Here is a 16759-nt window from a genome sequence, read left to right on the forward strand (position 1 = left end):
TATTAATTCTGATAATGACTCTTCTTGTCATTGTACACAATAAAGATCTACTATAGATCATTATTGTTATACAGATAATTTTAATTGCTACCTGGCTATAAGCACAGCAGTTTTAATCTGTTTGTTAATCAGAGCTTTTAGGTGTTTTTAACCTTTGTGTTGTGGCTCCTCTAGGGATCTGACAACACCAGCTGAGGCCCAAACCAAAGCTTCTAAACAAACATGACAGACAGAGACACACAAAGAGATGGAAACTATTATTTGACCTCACTGGATTACAGGGATTTCAAAAAAAATATGTTTTGTATATCTGAACTGCCTAAAATATACACAGAAAACATTTGTCACCATTTGTGGACATGAGCTTAAAATAGCAACATTTTTGAATCTTGTTAATGACACTAAGCGCTTCCACTCACACAGAAAGGTGGATTCATGGTGTGTATCCGGGGGTATTATTTACCTGAACAAATATGGCTGCTAGTTCTTATCTGTAAGCACAGCCGGGGGGTAAATGTGTAACATGTTATGCTGGCAGTGTGGAAACTTGTTTGGATGTGTGTGTGTTTGCATAATGTATCTGCTCTGTCCCAGGCAGCTGCTGCACAGTGTCACACGGACCTTCTGCTGCCCGCTGTTACTGTTGGATAATATTTAATTTTCCATTCAGTTTGAGTGTGTGTGTGTGTGTGTGTGTGTGTGTGTGTGTGTGTGTGTGTGTGTGTGTGTGTGTGTGTGTGTTGGAAAGGAAGCATGTGTGGATCTGCAAATGAAACACACACACACACAAAATGATTGACAGGTTCCCTTTTTCTAATGGGGAGATAAATGAACTGCAGAGCTGGTAGTAAATTACGGCTATGATGTTTTTGAGCTAAATGGCACACAGAGTGTCGTGTTACTCACCTGTTCACTTTGTCTTGTGTATATTTGCACTATTTGACACTTTGTTTATTATTTTTCTATCTATCTATCTATCTATCTATCTATCTATCTATCTATCTATCTATCTATCTATCTATCTATCTATCTATCTGTCTATCTATCTATCTATCTATCTATCTATCTATCTATCTATCTATCTATCTATCTATCTATCTATCTATCTATCTATCCTGTGTTTAATTGTGTTTGTGACATATAAAGGTCTTGAACTCTCTATTTTGGTCCATCTTTGGAGTTATGTTTTATTCTACTACCGGTGTGTCATCAGTTTTATAATAATTACAGCGAATGCATTAAATATACTTATATTATTTTCCTCCTCATATGAAGGTATAATGACATAAACAACTCATACATTCCATTTCATCATTTAGTCAGATTTTTGTATCTCCTTTGAGGCTTTTTTCTTCTTCCATTGTCCTCGATTACGTTCCAGCAGCTTCGCTGATGACATGTCCCACTAGCTGAACATGAAGGAGGACGCAGCAGAAAGTGTTGGTGTGTGTTTGGGGTGGGATAACTGTTTGTTGGTGCGTTATCGTCAGCCATAAGAGGGGAAAAGGGAGGGGAGAGGAGGAGGAGGGGTTACAGGCTCGATCCCGTGGAACATCCTGCAAACACATCTGAGACTCGCTGGAAGGAAAAGTCTGCACTTTCCCCTCACTGCACGCCGCCTCCCGGCTCCGTGTCGGGATGACTAGTTGTCCGATCACCTGGAGAGGTCCCCAGCACTTTTGCTGAAGCCGAACTGTCCCTCTGCAGGTCGTTGGCCCTGCTGGACTTATGTTTTTATGTTTGGACGCACGGCGGTGGGATATCCGGAATGGGGAATCCGTAGGAGGGACCGCACTGGCTGGTTTACTGTTGCGCGCATCCACACAGCCCACGCCAGAGATGGACTTTAAGAAGACTAAATTTGGAAGGTAAATTTAATCTCCTTTGAAAAGTTTGACCTGTGATATGTGGCACGATGTTGTACGTGTGTGGCATGCACTGTGCATCTGTGCGTAATGACGCGCTGGCACCGGGACAGTCAGGGGGATGTTATAGATTATAGTGTGTGTGTGTGTAGGTGTGTGGGTGTGTGTGTGTGTGTGTGTGTGTGTGAGAGAGAGAGAGAGAGAGAGAGAGAGAGAGAAAGCGAAAGAAAGGCAATGAGCTTGGAGAGCAGATATCTTTACATCATCAAGACAGATGGTCAGTTTACTTTTCAATCTTTCTGTCAGGATTAATGTATGTTATGCATTAAGTTAGTTCTTAATCCCTTTCCCTTTAGACTTCCGGTGTGGGTCATAGTTCAACAGGTCTTCAAATAATCATTGTCGATTAATCTGTCCATTATCTTTTCGATTGTTTGGTCTGTAAAATGTCAGCCAAACCAGAAAATAGTCATCTTTACCAAAGCATTCCGATTTTTTTTCTCAAAAAATGACTGAAATTGATCAACACAACTTGACAACTAATCGATTAACCCTCCTGTTGTCCTCATTTATGGGCACCAAAAAATATTTTCTTTGTCTGAAAAAAATCCAGAAATTCAGCAAAAAATTCCCCAAATTTCTGAACATTTGCGAAACCTTCAGGAAGAAAATTCCAATAATTCCTTAAAAGTTTCCTTTAAAAGTTTTATTTAAAAAAAAAAAACCCCAAATTTGGCAAGAAAATTGTTGTACATATTTTCAAAAAATGAGTAAAAATCTTCCCAAAAAATCCTAAAAATATCTAAAGTGATTTCATATATATCAGTAAAACTTCTAATATTTTCTTTAAGAATATTCACAAAAAAATCAACCAAAATCCAGCGAAATTGGCTGGATTTTGGTAGATTTTTTTGAGAATGTTCTTAAGAAAAAATTTTAACATTTCTTTTTTTCCACCAAAAAATGTTCAAAGATTTCCCAAAAATTTTGAAAATGTGGACATCAGAAGTTTCACTTTGAAAATATAGTTTTTTTTTTTCACATATTCAAACCTTAAAATGAGTCAATTTTGACCCACAGGACGACACGAGGGTTAATTGTTGCGGTTCTGTAGTTCAGTGTGTGAGACAGCAGTATACCAAGTCGGATTCTGCTTCAGGACATTCACTTGTCAGTTTGTCTCTATGTTTGTGTGGACATGAGAGATGGTGATAATCGTGAGAACCAGTTTTTTGAGTCCCACAGGAGATTAAGTTGATCTTTGCTGTAAAAGGAATAGCCTTGGAGTTACACAGATTATAAACACTCACACACACAGATTCCTACCCTGTCCTACCAGGATCCAGCGCTTCTGATCCTCTTAGATGCAATCGAATGTATGGAATGTGCCGTAAAGAGCTTTTGTAAGCACACACTTGCTTTGTGAGATGGAAACACGGGTTCCGCGTGCGCACGTAAGCACACGGGAACATGTGTCCGACACATGACGCACAAGCGTGTGGAAAGACAGAATCTGAACAACATGAAGAGAGTGGAGAGAGAAAGTGGTGGTGCGGATGATGACAATAATGTCGTCTCTGATCGGCCTGTGGATCCCTCTCTTTCAGTTCATTACACACTCACACATACACACATACAAGTACACACAGAGTTCTGTCAGAACTGATTAGAGGACATCAGAGTGCTGCACTCAGGTTCTCACAGAGCCACAATTCTGTAACAGTGTTCAGAAAAAGACCTTTTGTGCGCACGGCACGGCCTGAAGACACACAAGACAAAGACAGAAGAAATGGCAGCCATGCAATAATCTAATGTTATCTCACTAAATGTTTTTGTTCTGTACACTGAGAACACTGGATGGTACAAGCATCTAGTTTTTTATTTGTTGTTTCTTGTAGTAGCTTTTAAAAATGAGAACCATGGTGTTTGTGAGTCAAGAATGATGGGAATTCCAGAAAAGTGGATTAAGAGCAAAAGAAACTGGATCAGCGACTATTTATGTCCCAAAAACTACACGAAAAGAGAGAGAAAATGTGCATGCTCATGGTGGAGATGAACTTTAGAGAGCCCCAATGCCCTACCAATCACAAAAACAGTAAATAAACACACTCCTGTTGTGAAAATCTGTGGTGCTGCTCAGTGGTAGGGTTCCATTTGTTGTTGTTGTTGTTGTTTTTTTTTTTTAAATTCATTTTCAAAATTTAAAGTATGATCTTGTTCAGGAAAGTGCTGCAGCTGTTCATTCTTTGTAAGCTGATTATTTTGTTTAGTCAAATGTCCCAGCATGCATTGCGGGTAGAGGCAGGGACATTTTTAGGCCAAATACATAAAGACATTTTAAATTCATCTACAGTTTAAAGACCTCCTAAAATCACTCTTTTCTGTAATGTTAAGGTAGTTAAAACCACTTCCATAGTCTGATTCACTGTTCTCCCTCCTCTAGCAGCACATTAGCATTTTGATATTCATATTATATTACACATTAAGAAATTCAAGTTTGTCAAAGATTTGAATCACGACAAATGGCAGTCCCTGCTAGGCTCTTTTGTTGAATTAGCCATTTTAATGACAGTGTTTGTCGGGTCAATATATAATCGCGGGACTTTTTGTAACATAGTTGACAGGTGTCATAGTTGATATTTTTGCTGTTTTCAGGCCTAAAATCAACATGGCCGCCTATAACCAAACACCACATGGTATTTTTAGAGAAAGATTCTTCTAAATATTATATATACAATTGAATAAAATTGAAATGTAAAGTTATTTATAAAGATATTGTAGTAAACCTGTTGACATGCCATAAATCCACACTTGACTCACACACTACTTTATATTAAATAACTCAGAAAGCCTTGGAGTCTGGCCAGTCTTTTCTTCAGGAGGAAATGACATCATGTGGAGCAGGTCATGTGATCTGGAATTAACACACTTCCTTGAGAGGTGTTTTTGTAATGAGTAACTTAGTTGAAAGTGATTTCTCGGACACAGATACAATTTGTTATTTTTCATATAAAATTTGATATATTGCCAAAAAAGAAATATCTGTCATGATTCTCTCAAGTTATTAAAAGAGCACAATCAAAACTATTTTATGAATAAGCTCATTTTATTATTGTTCAGCTAATTAGAAGGTGATTGTTATAAAATTGGGACGGTTATTTAGTTGACATTTTAGTGATACCCAATCATTTTTTATTAATAAATGATTGTTTCCATAATACATTATTATGGAATTTGTAAAGACATGATCATAATGAACATTTAAAAACATATTTTTTTTTACTTTTAATAAAAATGTATTGTAAAATATATCCCATGGACTTTGAAAGTATCTCAATTATAAGCTGACCCTGTCTCCCTACATGCAGATGTTCCACGAAAAGAGTTCCATTGTCACTATTTTGCAGCATCGCACTAACAAACTAACAACATTCAGCAGAAAAATGATGATTTGCAGCAGACCACTCTGCATCATAGACACAGTGCTGTGTGGGCAGACACTCTTTCTACAGATTATTTGGGAGGGAAAAGAACCATAATCCTCCTGCAGTAAATTATGTAATTAAGGAAATTGAAGTGGACTCTGTTGGTCAGTGTAGCCATAGAGTTAAAAAAAACACTAAATGGGTCAACTTAGTGTTTATTGCTGCTTATTTAGAAGAACCTTTCTGTTAAAATGCCATGTGGTGTTTGGTTGTAGGCGATCATGTTGATTTTAGGCCTGAAAATGGCAAAAATGCGAACTATGATACCTGTCAACTTTGTTACAAAAAGTCCCACAATTCTATATTGAGCCAAATGTACTAAATGTTAATGGTGAGACAGCCATTGTGCAGGGGCCACGAATTAAAAAGTCCAGCTCCAAAACCAGAGAGAGCTTTCTTGTTGCGTGTTGGCACAGGTGTAGGAACTAAACAGCCATCTGTTCTGGATGGAGGGGTTACTCTGCAAAGATAGAATGATGATGCACCAGGCAGTGAGACAGAAAAAGTTAACATTTTGACATATTGACACAATGTGTGCAACACAATGGGGAGCAGCAAAAGCTGGGAGAGGAGATGGAGAAGGTGCAGCCTCGCAGTGAATCCTCCAACAAGTTTCAGGTTCGCTCTGAGATCCTTGTCTGAAAGGATCAAAAAAGGGCTAAAGAAGTATGTGGAGGACATGTACACCAAAGAGCAGTGAATATAGGGATGAGCAGTTTATTTGGTTGTGGCCGTCTTGGTCTTTTTTAACCAAGCAAATGAGGGGTGGATTATACTGAGAACTTGAGGACACTTCACACACTGATACAAGTTATCCCTGTCCTAAAACATACCCTACCTCATCATCTATTTTACTCTGAACAGGACCACAATTTAGAAAATCATCATCATGCTGTTTTGAAACAGAAGTGAAACTAGTGATTGGGACATAAAGTCATCAAAATGTTTCCTGAGGTAACAGATCAAGTGAGAAGTCTGGTTATTTAACAGACTTTTAGACAATCAGACATCAAGACTCGCCAACTGTAGCCTGTTAGAAAGAAGGCACTTCAGGTTGGCCCCACTTTTCAGACCTAGAAGCTACGTTCGTCTTTATATGCAGTCTATTCTGAGTGAAAGAAGCCTGATGTATTAAACAGAGGTTCAGGTGGAAATGTCAAAACTAACCACCTTGAACAAAAACCAGAGGACGAGAGCAAGCTGACACACTCACCAAAGACGTGGAGGACGTGGAAAGGCTGAAGACTAAACTGAAGTGTGTTAGCAGTAAAACACCCACATAGTAAACTTTGTTCTCTTATTACCAAAACACAGTTACAGTATTTCCAAAACTGAATCAAAGGTCTTGAAGGTGCTGTTTTTCAGTCAGTTGCTTTTAAAGGGTGGTTATATGACTCTATTTTCAGAATAAACATTGTGCAGCTCGATAAGTTGTGAAAATGAGTGTTTTTTTGCTATGTGTCTGGTCACTGTGCTGTGAATTTTTCCAGGTATATTTCCAGTGGAGGGTTTGGTAATCAAGTGTTTGATAGACTTTGAGGTGAGGAGTGTGACAAGTCATGCTGCTGCAGCCACAGTGCCTTCTTTTGTCTGCTTTCTCTTCTGCTTCATTTCCTCCTATTTGCTCTTTCCACTGAACCGCTACGACAAACAACAGTGGGAGTTATTTGCGTGCGAGGATGAGCGGTTGGCCTAAATGTGTAATCAAATTACACAGCTGACCAACACAGACACACCTGTGGCCTCGCATGAGGAGCTAAATTCATACTTGTTCATTTTGATGTTAAAAAAAAAAAATGTAGTTTTATAACAACTCCAGATGTGTCATTTTCCCACTAACTGTAACTAAGAGATTAAATGCTGGTTAGATAGCACATACAACTTACACATACATACAGATATACAGTACACAAGAAAATGTCACCAGAAAAGCAATAAGGAAGTGCAGTACTCCTCCAAGGCTGTTCATTCCCCCTTATGGCATTGTCAGAAATGCAGCATATTTTTGTAGAAATACAGCATTTTTAAAATTAGTTATTGATGATCAGAAATCATGGCAACATAGACAACAACAAAATGATCTTGGACTGAGCACAGGCGTGTGTTATGCATTTGTACGTTATGTATGGATATCGAATCACGTGACCTAAATTTGTAGCGGGCTGTCGGAATCGATGGGATTCGGAAACATCCCCTCAATTTAATCAATTGTTTCTTGTATTATTTGCGACAGATAAGTCCTGATAAGTCCGCAGCGGTGGATTGGTAGTAGAATCGCAATCATGTGATCGTCAGCAGGCAGAACGTAGCGTTCACTTGTTGTCATAGTTACAGTGACACCGTCCCGGCTGCTAACTCGCAATGGGAAATCCTGAACAAATCCGTGGATCCAGACTATAAGCAGCATCACTGCCAAAATCTAATCACTTGGTCCTTGTGTCATTTCTGACCTTCCTTGAAAATTTAATCTAAATCCGTTAGTCCTCCGCATTCCTTGGCAAAGTAACAACTTAAACATAAATGGTTAATGGCTACTGCTGTCTTCTTGGGGTGTACAGACAGTGACATCATTGGTGACCATAGCAACATGGATAATTGCCCTCGCAGTGATGAGGTGATGTGGATTAGAGAACTGTAAATCTTTCAAGAATGTTCATGACACACACACACACACACACACACACACACACACACACACACACACACACACACACACACACACACACACACACACACACACACACACACACACTGAGGTTCAGTACGCAGTTAACTTCTACACTAATAAATCAGTAAGGTCGCCGGACGTATATTTATGATTAATATTTTTCTTGTTTTTCACATTTTACAAAAAAACATACAGAGGTAGAATGAACTTGTGTAAACATACATCAATAAATATTGTAAGCCTTTAAACATGCCCACATACAGACACACATGTACTTTCACACGTACACATACACACCTAAGTATTCCCATACACAAGATGCACTTCATATTTGCAAGATACAAAGCAAAGAAAAAACGGACAAACCCCCTCCCCCAAAAAAACAAATTATATACAAACATACATAATACACTGGTGCACTCTATCCTAGATTTAGCCACATCACTATATTACAGTCAGTAATCCATCAACTTCATCTTGACCGTATGATGAAACACTATTGTCCTCTGTCCATACAGGCATACACAAGTTAAAGTTTCACCTTATTTAGTAACCTGAATGATAGATTCTCCAGAGCAGCAAGTTTTCCTAATTGGATGAACCACATAGCGGCCTTCCAGTTCATAACAAAATATTCCTACTGAACATAAGTGCAGTTTGAATCCATTCAGCGTGAGAAAGGGTTAAATGCTCCAGTGCTCCTGGATCTCCTAGTATGAACAAGTCTGGAGTGAGAGGGATGTTTTGACCCCAGATGTACTTTTACTTTTATTACCTGAACACTTTCTGAAGACTTTCTCCTCTCCGTCTTCCCTCCTCTCTGTTGCTGCCTCTCCCTCTCAGGTTCATGAACTGCAGGGTGCCAGCCAGTAAGAGATACCAGCCCACCGAATACGAACATGCTGCAAACTGTGCCACACACGGGGTGAGTCAAGCAAACAGAGACGGACAGAAACATGTATACGCTTTTCATATCTCTGTAACTAAAACAGAAATAGCTAGAAAGAAACAGTTGAGTAAAGAAATAAGAGCATAGATACAAATACCTGATTATTATAGTAAAAATTTACTCTGATAAGTGACTCTTTATATAATAATCATGTATTTTGTTGCAAAATATGAAACTATGATCTTTTCTTGTACAAATTTGATTTGCATTTGATTAAATTGCAATGAAAACAGGTACACAACATACACAGAAAAACACACAGGCTTCCTCAGATGTTTTTGAAAGGCTGCCTTCGACCTTGCACTTTTTACAGTATAAAGCAGCTAGCTAGGGATTGGGCTGTAGCACTGCGTCATTGTGATTATTCCTGAGGTGTGTCATGCATAGTGGGCCGACACAGCACAGTAACATGTCTTGGATGGATGGGGAAATTTGACACTTATCGACAGGTGGAATGCATGAATCGACGTTATTGCTGGCTTGAAGCAGAAACATTTACTGATGAGAAAAGAGACAAACTGAACATGCTGAGGGAGTGAATCGTCTCCTAATTTTTAAAGTTTTCCTACATTTTTATTGCACATTCATCTCTATATTCAATCTCTCAGAACAACACATTGTTTCATAGGACTGTCGTTGCCGCTTGTCAGATGACTGCATTTGACCATGAACTAGAAACCATTTATAAGTAACCTGTGTGACACCACTCAAGGAGGACAATTTGTTCACATTCGCTTCATCATGCACTGTCCCTGCATGGCGAGTTTGTCGGTTTAGAGAGGCCTCTGAAAAGAAGCAGGGGATTGTGAGGAATGAGGCAGAATGAGGAGGATTTTTGGCTGAGTGATCGAGGCAGTGAGATAATCTGTGCGTCAGCCTGTAGTTTCCTCAAATCTGCTGTAATCCCGGTGTGCTTCGGCCTGAGAGTGAATGAAACAGACAGAAGACAGATGAATGAAAGCATAGACACAGACCTCAAATGTTTTCTGTTATCAGTTGTGTTAATGCTACGTCGATTCATTTAGTCACTACAAGTTCACTGTAAATTAAAGCGCTATTCTGTGTGAGTAGGCCCAATAAATATATTTTTTTAGTTTTGGTATGATGCAGAATCAGGAATTTGTTGCTTTCTGTCTGAGAAAATTGGTTTCACTCGCATATCTGTGTGATAAATGCCCCTAACTCTAGCAACCAATCGTAACACAATAACTGGAAACAGAGGGAAACAGCTAGTCTGTCTCTGCTTAAGGCCAGTGAAGCCTTGATTATCTTCTAGTGTGGACATGCACATGGATATGGACAGTTGCCATGGAAGAGTAGTAGTGCCCAGAAATAGCTTGGCACACTACCACAATAAAACTACAAAATTGTGTTTTTTTCAAATCTGTTTTTAAATCAACTTGAGATATAAAGTGTTAATTTTTTTATTAATATTTTTTTTTACTCAGACTCGCTGTGTCCTCCTGTTTTCAGTCGTGTTAAGCTAAGCAAACCAGCTGCTAGTGCTATTTACTCTGTATATGTATTTACAGTATGGGTGAGGCCAATCTTCTTAAATTCTCAACATTAAAGTGTATTACTCAGAAATGTTAAGCTATTCTTTTAACAGAGGTTCTTGTTTTGTTGAATGTTAATAATGTCAAGAAATTATTATTGGAAAAGGAAAGTAACTAGACATTGTAAAAGCTAAACAACAGTCAACCAACAGCACATATTACCATTTTATTTGTATGATTGAAAATCATAAATTACATAAACTACACTTATAAAAATGTTACAGACAAGTTTTATGTGTGTGTGCTGTGAGGAAATGATAATAATTTGTGACTCTTTGATGTCTTCTAGCTGTGGATCCTCCCCAGTCTGGTGGGCGGGTCTGTGCTCTACTTCCTGTCTGTGGACCAATGGCATTGTGTTGCTGCCTGGCTCTATGGGAGTGGTCTCACCGGCCTGTTCATCACCTCCACGCTCTTCCACACTGCTGCCTGGAAAATCAGCCACCTCCGGTATGTGTGTTTGTGTGTGTGTTGCAGAAAATGCGGGTAGGAACTAGGCAGATGTCCATGTGTGTGTGTTCATGTGCTGCTCTGGTAGATTTACAACACATGCAGACATACAGCATGTTAACCAAAACATCTAGAAGACAACAGAGGACAGATGTGGCGTGGTAGTGAAAGTGTATTACATCATCTTTAGCTCACATTTTCAGAGAATGGATCATTTCCATATTATTCTCTACCACCCTGGAGATTCCTCTACTGTATGTGTTATTAGAAAGCATCTCATGCTCACTGGTGCCTCCAGATGTTTCTCATGGGGGTGCTCAGATGGATATGGAACAGATAAGGAATGCGTTAATGTTACTAATTATCTGTGCAAAATAACCAAAAGTGCATAGACTAAACCCAGTATTAGTCTATGCACTTTTGGTTTGGGTGACCCCCATTCAAAACAGCCCAGGAGAAGTATTTTAATGGAAAAGTTGACCTACTGGCATGACATCCATAGTATATTTATGATTTCAACACTGAAAATTGTGTTTCTGTGTAATGATAATTTTAAAAATTTCAGCAGTTTTGATACAATAAAATGTGTTTTGATTGTTACTGGATGACTTGTTGGAAAAAAATCGGCAGGTACTTTAATGATTAGGGGTCATGTTCTGTAATGCGTCTATATGCCAGTCCCTCCAGGACTTCATGGGCTTTTTTTGAGACCGTTGTAGCCTAAAATGCCTGAATTCACATCAGCTTGTCTAAAATTTGGGGGGAATGACAGGGAGAGCTGGGTATCATCAGCATAGCAAAGGTATGAGAATTTTGGCCTCATAGTTTTGTAGCTATTACTGACTAATTCTGGGAATTAGTCTAGGACTACATTCATCTATTCTGATTCTTCTACAAGCCTGGGCAATTTTAGTTCAAGCCTACTTTGAGCACTTATCAGGATTCTGCCAGATTTTATTAACATTCTGGCCTAAGAATGTGTTCATGCTGTAAAAAAACAACCACCAAATAGACACAACAAGCAGTGCTTTCTCTATTGAAGGACAGGGTTGGAGGAATGTGTGTTTTTTCCTTGAACAAATTTATAAAGATTCCAGGACACTTAATTCCTCAGATGGTAATATTTCTACAGCCTGGAGGAATTCAATAATCAACAGAATATGCTTTTTATGGCAAACCCATTTAACATTCAAAAGTTAGACTGGATATGTATTTTCCAGATCTGTAACGAAATTATTACATGTCAGATATCAATGTCACCATTCCCCTGGACAAATAATGTTACTTACCAATCCAGTTTCTCATTACAGATTTCTGTATCTGAATTATGACTAGCTGTAGTTCCAGATGAATTAATCTCACAGTTAATTCTGACTGTTCCTACTTGTAGTTCAAGATATCTTCAATTCTCCTCATTTTGACATATTTACATTGTCCTTTTCACATTCTTAAGTTAAAGTTTGAACTAGTCAGAATGCCGTTGCAGAGATCCCAAACTGTAGATATGTTCAACTGGAGTTTTGTCTCATCAAAAAGTTGTCAATATCTGTTGCTAATCAGAAGCTAACGCTAGTCAGAGGCAGATTCAGCTTCAAACATACCGTGGTGCTGTTTTACTGCAATGTCAGGTGAATTTTAACTTTTTCCACAGCATTTTCTAACCATAATATCCACCACAGCGGCTGCCATTGCACCATGGATCTGCAGCTTTTATTCTGACTAGCCCAAATTGAAATCCAGATATCTCTAACGTTGGTTTTGACTGGTCAACTCCTATTGATTAAATGTTAAGATGGCTTCCTGTAGTATTCTCCCCCACATGCAGATAAAGGTAGTTTTATTGTAAAAGTGAGCTCTTGTGCTTTCTGCTCCTCTGTAGGACAGTGGAGCAGCGTTTCCACATGTGCGACAGAATGGCCATCTACTTCTTCATCGCGGCCTCCTACTCTCCCTGGTGGGTTATGTGACTCAATCCAGCAAATTTTATGCCATCTATTGGACAACAAAGCTGGTTAGCAAGATCACAGTGAACACACCGGAGTGATATAAGTGTGATATGTCTCCTCAGGTTGATGCTGAGGGAGTTGGGGCCCTGGGCGTGCCACATGCGTTGGCTAATCTGGGTCATGGCTTGCATTGGATCCATGTATGTCTTCTTTTTCCATGAGAGGTAACACAGTCTCCCTCCGTGTGTCTCTGCTCACTGGGTCGACACAATTAGCCTGAAACCAAACTCCGACCCCTCAGGTGTTTACAGCAAACACCTGACGGCTGTTTGAAGCAGAAACACTTGCATAGATAAATGGAGATGTTATCTTTTCATGTCCCAGTTTTCTGCCTGCAGGTACAAGCTTGTAGAGCTGCTGGGATATGTCACCATGGGGGCCGTCCCTGCTTTGGTCATTCTGTTCATGGTAAGCTCAAATAAGCGTTGTCTTTCTTGGCTTCTAAAAAAAGCTTTCTTTGTAAGTCCTTCCACTGCAACAGACTTCCTTCTATTGTGAGTGAAACAGACAGTCGCAGGTAAAAGAACAAACCTGAGGCCTCTGTTTGTTTTAGTGTAGGATCTACAGACACTTCTAGTTGCTGTAAGATAATTTCTGTTTTCTAAAGCACAAAATTTACATGGGCTTCCTCTCCTTCATTGAATCATTGGTTTCCATTTTAGTAAGCTATAAAATTCAACTTGCAGAGACTCAAACTTTTCACACAAGAATCTCCTATCAGATTGAACTGTATGAGGACATGGAACATACCATTATGGAAAAAAGGCGTTAGAAATGTGAAATTTCAAGGTCATGCACTTTCTTTAAACACTACTGTTTATAGAAATATTGAAGGTTCTGTGGCTAAAACACACAAAACACTTAACGGTGTCCCTAAAGATTTAACCCGCCAGTTGTCTTCATTTACGGGCACCAAAAAATATTGTTTCCTTGTGAAAATATATTTTTTTCCACATTTTCAAACTTTAAAACCGGTCAATTTTGACCTGCAGCACAACACAAGGGTTAAAATGCATTCACCACAGCTTTGTATTTTTTAAATTTATTTATTACAGTAAACCATCTTGATGTTTTTTTCACCTGATTTGTTTGAGCTGCACATGCATTCTTCCGTAATGTCTGACATTTTACAGGTTGAACGTGCAGGTGTGTGTGAACTAGCCGTGGGAGGTGTTTTCTACGTGGTGGGCGTAGTCTTCTTTAAGAGCGATGGCCTCGTCCCGTTCGCCCACGCCATCTGGCATCTGTTTGTTGCAGTTGGAGCAGGCATCCATTATTATGCCATCTGGAGGTACCTGTACTTGCCTGGACCAGTGCTGCAGACATCGAGGTGACTGGCTTCTGTCATCTTATTTTTCCATACCAGACTGAGTGACGGATAAAAGTCTATTTTAGTCATAAAATCACTGTGTTGACTACAACTAACTTGACTTAGGAGGCTACACCTACAGGGATGGTGCTGATGATCTGACTGTTAAGGATCAGATGAAATTCCAAACACTTTTACTGTTTAAATTAAAAATCTGTCCCAAATGCCAGTTATTTAACTTCACCTCTGTAGACCAAACTTACTCAAAAACATGATTCTAATTCTGCTGTCTGAAACATTGTTATGAACAATCACTACTGCCATGTTGACGGCCAATAAGTGACCGAGAAAATCCTTTGGATGTAAATCTTAATCACCTCTAGGCTGATGTTTGCATAGTTGACCTATGTTCAGTTAAAAGAATCATTTTATAAATGAAAAGTAGGTGAGAATATTGATAACACTCTCATATCTGAATGCCAAATAGAGTACTGAGTAAATGCTTTAGGCATCTTTGATGTTCATACTTACCATCTAGGGATGTCCGATATTGGCTTTTTTGCCAATAACCGATATGTCGATATTGTCCAACTCTCAGTTTCTGATGTCATCTGATACTGGTATATGTGGGCTATTTAACTCATTTTAGGCAACATCACATATCTCCTGTGGTGGAATTAACACATCACGCCTAATTTTATTGTGATGCCCCATTGGATGCATTCTCAAATGCAACAAGGCTTTCCAAATGTAAACATTGTCTGTGCAAAATAAGAAAACTACTTCAACTTAAGTTACGGAAAAAATGCCATATTTATGCCTTTTTTAAAAAAGAGTCTCAAACAACAGTTCAGACTCTCCCTCTCTCTATGAGTCCAGTAAATGCCGGCAAAATCCTGGCATTATTTTATCAGTTTTCATGATAGGCAAAAAACAAAAACTGATGATAGTGACCGATATTACATTTTTATGCCAATATTGGCCCACTGATATTATTGGACATCCCTATAATCAACCATGCAGTATCATCACAGAGGAATCTGACTGGTCACAGATTTATTTTCCAGTGTGACCGTGATCCCAAATATACAAAGTCTTAACAAATTATACTCTTTAACAAGAACAGAGAGTCTTGCAATAGGTGGTAAAACCTCCATAGAGACCTTAACAATATGGAATCAGTGTAGGATCACATGAAGAGATAGAAGACACTGAGACAACCTCAATCCACAGAAGAACTCGAGATGTTATATGTAACCCACCATGAAACTGGGCAAGTGCATTGAGGAGACCTGGAACTGTTTTAATTGCAAACGTTGATCACTTTTAGTGCCTATTGATTATCATTAACTACACAAAGGAGACACCAGCATATCACTGCCTCTATACTACACTAGAAAAGCACCTGCTTCATATTTACAGTACAGACATAAAAGTGGCTTAAACTATCTCTTCAAGCTTCTTCTTCTCTGTAACTTATCTGACATCTGTCTGGTTCCTTTTAGAAATCCAACCAAAAGCGATGCATCAAAACTGAACACACAAGCAATATTTTGTATTGGTGCTAACAGCTACAGTCGTGTAGTAAAGCTCACAGTTAGGCTGATGTTCTTTTACTTTTGTTCATTTTGACAGTGTTGCAAAATTTAAAAGTAAAATTAGCTTCAAGCTAAAAGATAATTTATTCTGGAACAATTCTTTTGCCAGTATATTATACGTTAAATTGTCAGTATGCAAATCCGCTGCCACACACCCTGATTTACACTGAGACAGAGCAAAAGCAATATGCAGGCAGACTTTAAAATAAGATAAACTTTACTGATCCCTCACTGGGGAAATGTATATGTTACATAATATTATATCCAGGTAATATGAATCATCTGTTAATGAGAAGTTTAAGCACTTGATTAAGATAAAGGTCAAATACAAGCGACTTGGTTGTGAATCTGTTAAGATTTTGGTTAAATCTGCCTCAAAATCAATTATCATGATTTTCTGTAGGTGGATCTGAGATATAATACGATCAAAGACCGTGATGAGTGGGTCAAACGTTACAATCACACTAAATGTCAACGTTTAGTGCTTCTAGTATTTTGTTCCGAGGGCTCTAATTGCCGTTGTCTTGTCAAAGTGGTGCACTCTTATTCATGAGCACTTTTCTAACAACAACATGTAGAATTTACTAGTGTCCTCTTGAGTATGACATACATTGATGGTTATGTTATACAGGTAGATTATATATGCACATTTCCATGTTTATTTTTATAATTTTCTATATTTCCACAAGCACTGTATTGATGACAGTTTCATGACGTTCCTAATCGCTGGTAGATCTAATGTTTTTATTTTTGAAAACACTCAGGTAGTGAGCTTTTTTTTTCTAAATCAGATGATCTATTTTGTACAAAAAAATGATGTATCTGTGAAATCACTGTATTAAAGAGACACTATATTGCCTGTAAAGGATTTCT

The 16759-nt window shown here is 38.6% G+C and overlaps 1 protein-coding gene across 1 annotated transcript; it reads left to right on the forward strand.

Annotated features, from left to right (window-relative positions):
* Positions 1-1535: 1535 nt before the first annotated feature.
* Positions 1536-16751, forward strand: mmd2a (monocyte to macrophage differentiation-associated 2a). The gene is made up of 7 exons (XM_023294772.3): positions 1536-1868; positions 8862-8943; positions 10813-10973; positions 12853-12927; positions 13042-13143; positions 13318-13387; positions 14113-16751. The coding sequence occupies exons 1-7, from the start codon at positions 1729-1731 to the stop codon at positions 14311-14313; spliced, it is 831 nt and encodes a 276-aa protein (XP_023150540.1). The 5' UTR covers positions 1536-1728; the 3' UTR covers positions 14314-16751.
* Positions 16752-16759: the final 8 nt, after the last annotated feature.

Source organism: Amphiprion ocellaris, chromosome 19 (genome assembly GCF_022539595.1).
Source record: "Amphiprion ocellaris isolate individual 3 ecotype Okinawa chromosome 19, ASM2253959v1, whole genome shotgun sequence".
In the NCBI taxonomy this organism is placed as follows: Eukaryota; Metazoa; Chordata; class Actinopteri; family Pomacentridae; genus Amphiprion; species Amphiprion ocellaris.